Source organism: Amphiura filiformis, chromosome 3, assembly GCF_039555335.1.
Source record: "Amphiura filiformis chromosome 3, Afil_fr2py, whole genome shotgun sequence".
Lineage (NCBI taxonomy): Eukaryota > Metazoa > Echinodermata > Ophiuroidea > Amphilepidida > Amphiuridae > Amphiura > Amphiura filiformis.
The window spans coordinates 5756011-5769300 of NC_092630.1; the positions used below are offsets into that span (position 1 = coordinate 5756011).

General features: G+C 37.3%; 1 protein-coding gene across 1 annotated transcript; it reads left to right on the plus strand.

Moving 5' to 3' along the window:
- Positions 1-3466: 3466 nt before the first annotated feature.
- LOC140147608 (histamine N-methyltransferase-like) lies at positions 3467-9534 on the plus strand. The gene is made up of 3 exons (XM_072169383.1): positions 3467-3571; positions 6040-6348; positions 8414-9534. Exons 1-3 carry the CDS (start codon positions 3469-3471, stop codon positions 8743-8745), a joined length of 744 nt encoding a protein of 247 aa, XP_072025484.1. The 5' UTR covers positions 3467-3468; the 3' UTR covers positions 8746-9534.
- The last annotated feature ends 3756 nt before the right edge of the window (positions 9535-13290 follow it).

Genomic DNA, 13290 nt, shown 5'->3' on the forward strand with positions numbered 1-13290 from the left:
TGATTGAAAGAAAAACACCACATTTTATAAACTCTTGTGATAAGAACGGGGTCACCAGTGAAATTGGTTTTGAAACCAGATTTTGAACACATCCATTTTCAACTTCACCAACACTCGTTTCAGTACCATGCCATCTGCACAAGGACATTACTTTGTGAAATTTTTGTAACCAGTTTTAGTTCTGCTGTATTCTGTTCGAGTATCAGTATAGATGTAATCCCAAATCTGAAATGTTTTGAGTAAGGGTTCACGAACTTTGAGCATTTGCTATTATAACTGTTTACATATTTAGTTGATGTAAACTTATTTGTATTTTCTGTGTTTTGTCATCTTGAATGAGCAACAAACAAGGTAAGAAAATTATATCGATTTCATTGTATTAATTTTGTAATTCTAATATTGGGTGGATGACTTAAATTTAGATTAGATCAATACGTGTCGATATTCATAAATATGTCAATTCAACAATTTAAAATGAGTGCTGTAAGTCCAACCATCATAATGTGTGCATCTTTTTACATTTTGTGGTTTAGATACCTAGGTCCTGTTTTTCTATCCGATCCTTTCTTTCTTTCTTTCTTTAGGGGTGGTGCAATAATTATGTGTACCGGGAGGGGGGGTGAATTCTCAAAATGGTCTGCCAAAATCGCCTGCCCCCTTTGGCCGTGCCAAAAACCTTTGCCCCCCCCCTTTCGACGTGCCAAAAACCTTTGCCCCCCTTTGATGTGCCAAAAATCTTTGCCCCCCCTTACACATGCAAGATTTTGGGGAACCCGAATTTAAAACCTTAAATTGTCTTAACATCTAATGCGAGCGCAGCGAGCAGGAAATTTTGCCTATTTGAACGTGTTCGTAACATTTTCCTACGCCTTTTTAGGGCGTAATATAGAAACGGTGCCCAAAACATCTGTGCCAAAAATTGCTTGCCCCCCCTTTCGACCTGCCAAAAATCGCTTGACCCCCCTTTCGATCTGCCAAAAATGCTTGCCCCCCCTTTTTGGCCTGCCAAAAATCTTTGCCCCCCCCCTATAATTCAGCCCCCGGGGGTACACACAATTATTGCACCACCCCTTACCTAGCTGGGGTATTCTAATGCTATCTGATTCTGCTTTCTTCTTCTGGCAACAAAAACTAGGAAATTTCAAAATGCTTCTCCTCCAGGTTATACCCTACAATTGCGTATCTTGCACATATGTATCAGCTATATCCAGTGCCCATAAGGTGCAAACAGAATTGGGGTCAAAGGTCATTAAGGGGGCATTTCCGGTATATAACCAAATACCTTCGAAATGACGTCACTTACACATGTGCATCGGCTTTACCCAGTGTCCATAACTTGCACACGGAATTGGGGTCAAAGGTCATTAAAGACCCATTCATGGATCCCAGCGAAAGTGTAAAAATTTAAAATTGTTCATAAATTGCTTAAAAGGGAAGGATAAGTTATTCAAATTCAGGGTCAGGTCAAAGGTCATACAGAGGTCAAATTTTAGAAATGCTTTTCCTGGACAACTTTAAGGGGGTACGGGCTCAAACTTGGTGACAACAAACTTAATGATCAAAGGAACATTTGAAACACTTTGCAGGGGTCAGGTCAAAGGTTTACTGGGGTCAAATCTTATAATTTCATTTTCTGGATATCTGTAAGGGGTACGGGGCTCAAACTCAGTGACAACAAATCTCATGACCATGGGGAACATTTTGCAATGGTCAGGTCAAAGGTCATGCAGAGGTCAAATTTATTTTTGAAATGCATTTTCTTGTCATCTGTAAGGGGTACGGGGCTCAAACTATGTGACAACAAACTTACTGACCAGGGGAACACTTTGGAACACTGTGCAGGGATCAGGTCAAAGGTTATCTGGGGTCAAATCTTAGAATTATATTTTCTGGACATTTGTAAGGAGTACAAGACTCAAACTCGTGACAACAAACCTCATGACCAGGGGAACATTTTGGAACATCTTTCAGGGGTCAGATACCTCCAAAATACTAACATGCCCCAGCTAGGTTTGTGGTCTATGACCACCATTTGCCTCTAGTTTTCTTTGTATCTTTGATAAGTAATGATGATACATTTTTGAATAATGATACCCCATTGAACCCAATGTGACTTCAAGAAGCAAAGTTACGTTACGAGCATTTGATTAGACGAAGGTCCAGTTTTAAAAGTGACAAACTGGCCTATTCAAAACTCCACGGACTAGACATCTGTTTGAGAGTGGTAAATGGCTAATTTGTGCGTGCCTTAAATTTCAAGGGAACAAAAGGAAACTGAAATAAAAGAGCTGACAAATAAAATGAAAGTTATGAAAAGTCCAGAGAAGTAAAAACTGAAATAAATACTGCTTTATAAAGCTTCATTCAATAAACTGTGTTGTCTTTTTGTTGCGCTTGTTGGAATCTTTTTGCGCCTTGTATAGGCCAGTTTGTCACTTTTAAAACTGGACCTTCGTCTATTCAATTGCTTGTAACTTTACTTCTTGAGGTCACATTGGATTCAATATGATGTCATAACGTGCAGGGGTAGATAGTGCATCATTACAAAAACTAATTTACCCCAATATGCTTCAGTTGTGAAATTATGATTGTTTTTTTCAAGTGTAGGGATATACTTTTTTGGCGCAGTATATTTATTTGTTTTTACCCCATTGGATGTTGTGTCAAATCTTTTTTGTTTTTAAATAAAGGTAACAGCAACTATCAAAATCGGGACGAAAGAGCGTCTCCTTTCCATATATGTGTCAAGTTCATCTCAAACTGCCCCAAAACGGTATACAGGTATACAGCGAGTCAAATTACCGAAACGCGAGACACGCGTAGATCGAAGACCTTTGATCAGTGGGGTCATCCATGTATCAACATTAAAGTACTCCTGATCCTTTTCAGCAGAGGTGCATTTACCATTTGTAACCAGCTTCAACAAAACCCGGAACAAGTCGCCAGACATGTTTTTGAGTTATAGGCCTTTCCCATAAAAAAGAAGATGACATTCCCATAAAAAAGAAGAAAAAAAATCAAATTTTAATTTCACGGTATTTAACTGTGGGACTAAATGAACTTTCATTACTCAGAATAGCAATTTAGCAAAAATATCAAGGTATCATTTACAAAATTATCCATGTCTTGATGCTATAGATGTAATATTGCTGTCATTTTAAAGCTTATTGTCTCGTGCTTACATTTTTATTCAAGTTACGAAATGTCAAAAATGCGACTTGTTCTTGGTTTTTGTCAGAGCGGGTCACTACACATGTACCTCCTTTTTACTGTACTATAGCTAGATGTACATGCCTACTTGAAAATCGCTACGACGACGTCGCGACTCGAGCGAGTCCTACAAAAAGAAACCCTAAAATCATGGCATCCGAAAACAAGTTGGTAAATATATTAAGTGACATGGAATACTACCACAAGACGTATGAATGCTTTAACGGAAATCTAAAACCAGCGGGGTTGAAACAACTTATGGAATGGACAGAGACAGAATTTGAAACAAATGTTGTAAGCAGCTTGGCCGAGAATTTGGACCAACAGCAGATACGTTTTCTTGGTATAGGAAGTGGCGATGGTAAATTATGTTTGCTTCTTATCAGTATCCAACAGTATCTTTGGTATCACAGAAAATGTTTGGGAAATGAACCTGGAATTTACCTTGTGCGTCTAGATTTTAAAGGCAATCATTCGCTAGCATGATGTTAGGCGAGTGGTCGAATCACTCCAGGCTGAATCGAGGTGCAAAAATACAAACAATAATTATAATAACGTACCGTAACGTGCAATAACAGTCAAGTGAAAAAATACAATGAATGAATGAATTCCTTAATGAATGAATGAATGAATGAATGAATGAATTACTTAATTAATTATTAATTTATTTATGTGGGTGTAGATAGTGGTGAGAGAGGGTGGGGCTATGGGCATGTGTCTTGTCATTAGTTATGCCCGGGGAGTTATGTAACAAAAATATGTTTCGATTCAAATTCAAAATTACTTATTACATGTGTTCAAACAAGTTTGCTTCTCGCAGGTGGACTGTAAATCAATATTCAGATTTGTTTGCATTTTTAGATCATGATTTAGGCACATATCAATGGTCCAGCCGATTATAAAATATTACATAATTATTGTTTATTTTGATTTGTTGAATACAAACTATTTGAGAAGGACATTTGGAAACATAAAAAAAAATTATTTAAAAAAAATAACGGAAACAATTCTTGTATGAAAAAAAGTATACAATGCTTGGAATAATGCTATGAATAAAAAGTAATCGTGCATAGTGGAGACCGGGACTGAGATAATTTTGAATTAGCAAATTATTATCCATGAAAAATGAGGTTAAGTATTTCTAGTTCTAGACACGAAATGGTTTTTTTTTTTTGCATCATTTTTAACCTTGCGCGTATTGGTTTCATCGATTACAGCAAGGCTTTTGACTGTGTCAACCATCAAGACCTATGGAAAATCATGCGGGATATGGGATTTCCCGGTCACGTGGTGAAGCTCATCAGTACGCTATACCAGGATCAGGAATCTTCAGTCAGGACGAGTAGAGGTGACTCAGAGTGGTTCCAAATTGGCAGAGGTGTGAGACAAGGGTGCATTTTGTCTCCTCAGCTCTTCAACATCTATGCTGAGAGCATCATGAGAGATGTTTTGGAAGACTTTGGAGGAGGTGCTACCATAGGTGGTCAGCGGATCACAAATCTCAAATATGCAGACGACACAACCTTGGTTTGCAGTAGCAAAGAGGAATTGATGGATCTATTGAAAGCAATAAAATCGGCAAGTGAAAAGAGGGGACTGATCTTGAACACAAAGAAGACGAAAGTCATGATTGTAGACGTAGGTAGAAATGACACAGATGCAAACTTTTCCTTAGAGGGTGATTTCATTGAAGAGGTGGAAAGCTTTGAATTTTTGGGTTCCATCATTAACACCAAAAGTGACTGCACCCAGGAGATAAAACGAAGATTGGCAATAGCTCGAGGTGTAGTCTCAAACCTGACCAAACTGTGGAAACGTAAACTTCCTTCATCCCTCAAGGTTCGTTTGCTAAAATCAACAGCATTTGCTGTGGCATCATATGGATCTGAATCCTGGACGATGAAACTATCTGACAGGAAGAGGCTGGATTCTTTTGAGCTGTGGTGCTATCGACGAATCCTGAGGATTCCATGGACTGCGAGGAAAACAAATGCGTGTGTTCTCCAAGAGCTTGGAGTTCAGAAGACCTTGCGAGCCAATATCATTTCTAGAAAGTTATCATACTTTGGCCACATCACCAGACATCACTGTCTTCAGAAAACAATTGTCCAAGGAATGGTTGAGGGCAAACGCAAAAGAGGCAGACCTGCAGCGAGCTGGCTTGACGACATCAAAATTATCACAGGCCTGAGCATCACTGAGGCTACCAGGGCTGCCGATGACCGCATTCGATGGCATACTCTCATACGAACCACACCTGCATACGTGTATGCAATGTGACCTTAGAGAGAGAGAGAGAGAGAGTAGTGGTTTACCCATAACCACTTATTCGATTGACTTCTAATTTTGCATGAAGGTTTAAAAGAAACTTCTGCGAAGTGAAATGTCAAGATTCGAGTTTAAATTTGGGAAACGATGCATGTACGTTACTTTGTAACCGAAATTACGCGATTATCAAAATTGCGCACTTCGGGGGCCCTGCCCCCACTGAATTGAAATCTTGAAATTTAGCTTCATATACCAAAAAATATGTAAAACGACCATTCAAAAATACTCCAAAACTGCGGCTCAAACGTTCCCATATAAACGGTATCCCAATATGAACATGATGAATATGACGGAGTGTTTTTTTTTTTTTATAATCACTTATGAAATTAAGCACAAATTTTATTTGAATTTAACTATATGTAACTATATAAGCTATTAGTGAATTAGCAGTTTCCAACGGTTCCTTTCCAACAACTCCATATCAGTTAAGGTATATAATTATAATAGTAATTAGAATTAGTAATTATGAGAAGTTGTGTTTTATTCCTCCTTTTCATCTAGGTCTAGCAGAGTTTTATCAGCTACAGAAATTGGCGGCAAAATTCCCAAAGATATCTGCGAGTGTTGTGGAACCGAGCAACCTGATAACCGAATACCAAGATATAGTTGGTAGAAATCCTATCGCTAAAACCATCAGCTTTCAGTGGCATAAGAAGACTTTTGACGAGTTCTTAACTTCCAATAGCCAGAAGTACCATTTCATTTCACTGATCCATTCTGTCTATTTTCTTGGCGATCCATCGGTATCTATAAGGAAGTTATACAAGCTTCTTGAACCTGATGGTATACTTCTTCTCGTATTAGTGACAGGTATGGAAATATGAAATAAATCAGTGAGGTCATTTTTTGTTGTTGTTGCAAATTGGTGTAGTGTACCTCAGCATGTCTCATATGGGTTTCTTTACAGCAGCAATATCACTGGGCTCTTAGGATTTGGATGGTATTTGTGAGTAATTGCTGGTTTCATGTATTCATTGCAAAAAATAGGAGCCCTCAAAAGTGAGACAAAATAGGGTTATGAAATTTAAAATGAAAAATGGGAAAATTCACTGATGTATGTACACCGCAACCCCAACACGTAAACTTGCAGTTCCTGATATATATGCACAAATCCAGTAGAGCGTAAAACTGGTTATTTGCACATGAAAGAACATATTAACAATCCTTACCTGGCGTATGTTTGTATAATGGTTTGATCTGGCTGAAAAAGGTAAAATTTGGTATTTCAGCACATAAGTGTATTCTGGGATGCTGTGAAAATCCACCAATTCACAAAATGATCATATTATACGACCACGTTGTCGAAATAGCAAGGGAGGTATAATATTGCACTCAATGCTAATTAAAGTACGCCAAGTAAGCTCTTTATCTGTGTAGACGAAATACTTTCAATATACGAGTCACTGAAACGTCAGACATCAGAATAATTAACATGCAATACAGAGGTCCCGGTTTCAACCATTTCTACCCATCGATTGCTCTTTCAAACTCTTATAATTCCATCACACCTTTCATTAAGGGAAGGGGTATGAACGTTTGGACAGTATTTATTGTGGGACATTAGAGCACATCAGACATATCGAATTGCATTCTGAATACAAAGAATGTCCTTCTGATATCAAATAATTTTAATTTTTTGAAATTCACGATGTAATACACATTTTATGGCAAATCATTAAAAATTGATATTTTTGATATTTAACAGTACTTGATGTAAACTTTATAAATCTGATGATTTATACTTAAAGTGTATGTAGGTGGGATGAAAAGCCGACGATAAATGGAAAATTTTGACCTTTCGTATTGAAGATATGGATTTTTTCCCAAAACACCAAAAAAAATAGGGTCTTTTTGGGAAAAAAATCCATATCTTCAATATAAAAAGGTCAAAATTTTCAATTGATCATCGGCTTTTCCTCCCAGCTACATACACTTTAAGAATATATCATTAGATTTATACAAATTTATTTCGAGGACTGTATTATATCAAAAATTTGAAAAATATCAAATTTTAATAATTTGTCATACAATTTGTATTATATCGTGAATTTCAAAAATGAAAATTATTTGATATCAGAAAGACATGCTTCGTATTCAGAATGCAATTCGATACGTCTGAGGTGCTCTCATGTCCCACAAAAATACTGTCGAAACGCCATAAACGCTCATTCTAGATCCCTTAACCCATGAAGACAAATCAGTCAATAGAAGGGAAGTGCAACTTTTCGCAAAAGGGGAAATCTATTTTAATGGGGCTCTGATGCATATTCATAACCTCATTAATATACGCGATGTATTTAATCCAATCACAGATAATAACTTTAAAATACGCGGACGCAAATGCAAGTTATTGAAAAAGTATAATGACCGCGTCTCGTGACGTAGCTAAAAGTACGCTTAACAATGACCGCGTTACGTGACATGTTATGCATTCGAACAGTTTACGCGGGCGCTGGCCGCCGTATTTGGACATCGCCTGATTGCGCGCTAGTGTGATTGGTTGCTAGCGGTATTTCCCTAATGGGCTATTCGATTTTTTACAGGGAAAACGAAAGATACTGTTAAAATTATATTTTGTTTTCAAATTTAAAAGAAGAAAATTTGACGTAAATTAAATTTAAAAAAAGTGAAAAGTGACGGTTATGAATGAGGTTAATGACTTTGTATCAGTTATTTTTCGGGTATTGTGAAATATCTAAACATTGTGCTTTGGACCTCGGAATATCCCTCGGGGCTGCGCCCCTCGGGATATTCCTCGTCGCCAAAGCACAATGTTAGATATGGCTTTGACTGATAGATGATTAAAAGCTATGCTTGAAGCAAAAATGTTATTGTGATAAATCCTACCACATAATTGTTTATTGTTTGTGTTTAGATCACACAGGAGCTGGGAGTATCCCTATACATCATTCAGATCCAATGGATGTCAAGGCAGCCAATCATATGGTCAATTCTTCTCAAGTGAAATCCATATTGGATCGGCTTCAAATCGAGTATACTCAATCCATGTACACGAATCCAACTGACATCACTGGTTTCATGAGCAATGGCCATTCAGAAGAAGGTGATATGCTTATAGATTTTCTGACGTACGTAATTGATTTTAGGAAATCTGCGCCAGATGATGTGCGTGATCGCGTCATGCGTCACTTTCAAGAAAACTCACGTATTGAAAAAGTTGATGATGGTGATGAAAAGTTATTTTGACAACATCTGTGATATATTGGTTGTGATAAGAAGAGACGAGTAAACACATTCTAATGTCATGTTTTCTTTCGTTAGGGGCGCACCATTTGATATCGGGGGGGATGGAGTTTTTGAAAAAAAAAACCACTTCGTCTACTACAAGTGAGACGAAATAGAAAAATTTCGCCTTATAGAAAAATTTCGCCTTACTGATGAACAAAGGTATAGATTGAAATAGAAACATAAATCCGCCTGACTTAAACTCCTATGCCCCCAGAGTCAAATGGTGCGTCCCTTACATGGTTCCGCTGTTGACATTTTTAAACCTTTTGCGTTTACTACTTCGGTTTTACCCTTTTTGTAAGGGATTTGGCAACGACCCCTTTTAGAAGTAGGGCTACGTAGTAGGTATAGTAATACGTCTGCCATGAAGCAAATGACCGGGCCAACTACGGTTCGAAAATCGATAGATTGATTTCGTTTGCTCCAGGAGCGCCAGACTTGTAGCATTGGGACCCATCATGAGTACAGGTACGAGTACGGGTCCCGGACCATGAGTACGGGTACGGTCCCAGGCCATGAGTACGGGTACGGGTCCCTAATCATGAGTACGGGTACGGGTCCGAACCCAAAATAGGGCGCGAGTACGGGTACGGGATCGGAGCCATGGGTACGGGTACGGGCATGATAACGGAAATTAGGACACAAGTACTTGTATGGGTCCCATTATGGGTATAGGTATAAACAAAGCTATTGTTATTGGTGTAAATATTAATTTATTCTGAACACTCCTTAATGGAACAACATTTTAAAATCATCGGGCTTTGTTCAAATGTCTCATAAGGTAACAAAGCCTTTGTCGAAATTCTGTTGTCAATCATATATATTTCCTTAGTTGGATTTCTCGATTATATTACTTTAATCTACTTTAAAGCTTCACTATATTTTTGCAGACTTTAACAGGCTGACAGGATCGATGTTCATTTTTGTACTACACTAAGTGGTAAATACTGGTATCAATCATGGAAAAGCATTTTTAGTCATTCTGCAACGGCTGTTTTATAATATGAAAGATGAATACATGTACTTATGTCACTGAAACTGAAAGTCATATTATTTTGAGCCAATGCAATGCGTTCCGACGCCACTAATCGTTCATCTATATCATGGCTCATTATAGGTATAGCAATTCGAATGTAATTTCAACTCTTTTCTGTTTAAACAGTAGAAATGGCAAATTGTATGAACGTGTAGAGAAGCTACTTATTGTATTAGTGTTCAATAAAAGACATACATATATAAAGTTGAACGAACGCTGGCTGTATGTACACTCTTAAAAAAAAACTAACACTTGGGTAAAAAAGGAACATGGACGTCAGCTGGGTAAAGGTTGCACAGGTGTGGTTGGGTAAAGTTTTACTTGGATATTGGGTAATTTTTACTTGGTGTTTGGGTAAAGTTTACCCCACAAAGGGTAAAAGTTTACCAAAAACTGATTAAAAATTTCACACTATTAGGTTGGTTAAATTTTACACAACAACAACGACAACAACAAAAGATGGATCTACGATTAGCTTAGGCCGTTTGGGCGTAAACACATGCATTTTGTTTATAGCGAGTGGTACAACCCCCCTTTCGTAGTTATATGGTTAATGCGCAGTACATACTGAATAAACGAATATTGATGTTTACGATATTCAGGTTTTTGTACAAGATAACATGCACAAGCACTAAGCAGGTCATAGGTGATGGTCTTCTTCTATTGTATTAATTGTTCATTTGCTTATGTTAAAATTTAATTCCATCGTTTTCAAGGCGTATAGTTCATTGACATCAACGGACTGCCAATGAAGTACTTTCATCATCATGGTCACTGCAAAATTGATCGAGGCGATTGTATTGAAAAACCTAATTAATAATTCATATCAGTTGATCGTAATCAGTCAATAGTGTAAACCACCAAATTTCATCATGTGTTTGGGTTGTAAAGAAACCACTGGAACTCAGTGCCCCCTCAATATGTGGCCGTACACTACGAATGAGCCGTAGAGTCAGCAAATTGTATTCTGAGTACTTACAGTGTAAAATGTGCGTGAAGGTCGTATTCATAGATACCACAATTTGATGCGACATGTTTCTCATTTGATAGCGCGAGTCAAACACCGTTTAAACCAATCAATAATCCTATTGCTGAAGAGGATAACAGTCTTCTACCTTTTTCTATTCCTGTTCAAGTGGTAGGTTACAAAGCATTGTATTTTGTCTAGGTATGTATAACCAACAATTAATAATGAGAGGACATTCCTAAACCTCGTTGACTTGGGGATGATTTAAAATGACCGCCAATTATGACTGTTTGATATTTTTACCAGCAATGTGGAAAAAAGAGACACATGTAGAACCGAAAAGGGTACCATTTTGTTGAAGGAGCAGAGTTCAACAAACCATAAACCCTCTTCTGGATATCGTTTGAAGTCGAATGATATACCATTTTAAAGCTTATGATATATATTTTCTAAACACGAAATAAAACACAATTGACCGGGCCGACTTTACGGCTGATTCGTGGTGTACGGTCACATATATTAATGCTCTATGGTTCTAAGTTCTAAGTAACAAACGGGCAGGTTTGCGAATTGTTCCGTGGTACCTAACGGAGGAAGAATTTTATTTAAACGAGGACGAGTGACGTACTATTCAATGATAAAATGCCCCAAGTTTTTTACATCGATTTTCACCATCGGCCTTCGAGTGTCCTATCGATATGTTTACAACAATACGAGCAAAAATAAAAATATCCTACAAGTTACTCATATGTTTATGAACAAATTCCTAACTGCATGGAATCTACATGTACATATCAACTGCTCATTGCCAGAATTGGGTAAGTGTAATAGCTGCCCTGTGAACATTTGGAATTTACACACAACATATTGTATTCATCTACACATCACAGCTATTGACCTTACCAACTTCTGGCACTGAGCAGTCGATTTCCCCTTTTCACGCTAACATCCAATAGAGCCAGTCATGTTTTTTCAATGATTATTTTGAGGCTCGGTTCGCTATCGTGTTCTCAGATCGGCACTCTATCGGGAGATTAGTCTACTCCGATAGATACCATTATTATCTGCTTTTTTTACAAACCCTGTGCAACTAAAACTGTCATCATCCTGAAGAAGGCCTCTTCTCGGAATTCACGCTCATAAGCTAGGGTGACACTGGGACTGGTGGAATAGGAAAAGGGATAATCGAAGTAGGGTATCGCGAGATCAATCTGCCAGGAAAAAATTGCCAACCCGGGTTTTACACTTTACTTTACACTGTCAGCGTAGAACACACAATTCGATAAACCCATTTTTTATTTTTTTATGTGTGTGTGAAGTAAAAGAACCATTTAACTTGAAGCCATAATTTTTCCGTGTTCTACTTTTAAAGTTCCGTTTTGTAAATATATCACTTACCGTGGTTTTCCGTTTTCTTGTGTCTATCTCAGTGAGTTTTGTCCGTTTTACAAGAAGTTTCATAAATATCAAATTTGACAAATTTAGCCATAAAATGTGTATTATATCGCGCATTTTAAAAAGACCAAAATAATTTGATATCAGAAGGACGTTCCTTGTATTAAGAATGCAATTCGATATGTCTGATGTGCTCTCAGGCTCCAAAAATACTGTGCAAAGGTGGGCGACCGACCCCTTAACATTATTTAGCAATGACAACTAGCTACTTTGGACTAATTAGAGTGATAAGTAGTTTCTTGTGCAAATGAGTTCAACGCCACCAATCGGTTATCAAGGTCATCGCTCATATAGGTATAGCAACACTGGATTGTAATTTCAACTCTTTTTTGTTTAAACAGTAAAAATGGAGAATTCTATAGATTACTTGTAAGTTACAATAAATGAACGTCTTTAGGAGTTACATACTGTTTTAGCGATCAATAAAAGTTGAATGAACGCTTGTTGTATTAGTATAGCATTGTGTGTGACTGTTGCAGCATTTCAAACATTAAATTGATAACATTAAAACGGTTGGTTCTTGGTGAGGTGACGCAAAGGTCTAGTCTGTGAAAGGCGCTTAATACATCTTTGTTTCTTTGGAAAATATATATACCATCTGGGTCTGGTTTCAATGTAGAGGTGAGAGTCCATAGTTCAAATAAGCAGTACGTCATAAAATCTTTGTTGAAACCTTTTCGACAAATATTTTGCACATTTTGTTATAAAGATTCCCCAGTACGCATTATTTTTAACAAAAACAACAACAGACCAAAAAAAATGGGCTATTGCAGAAAATAAGGGCAAAATCCTAATTAAAGGGAGCTTTGGAATTATGGTTTGGTCACAAGGTTTCAAAACGTTTCTAAATAAAAATTCCAAGCACTGTATGAGGTGATATTCAGTTTAAAATGAGAAATAATGAAATGTGCTTGTCTATAATATGACAAAGTCAAGAGCCTTGCATAAACAATGGCAATTGAAATACCCTTTACAGCTTGTAATTCCATTAAAGCCATATTATAACATTTCTGTAAAAATAGATTAGTATTTATTTTCCATAAAA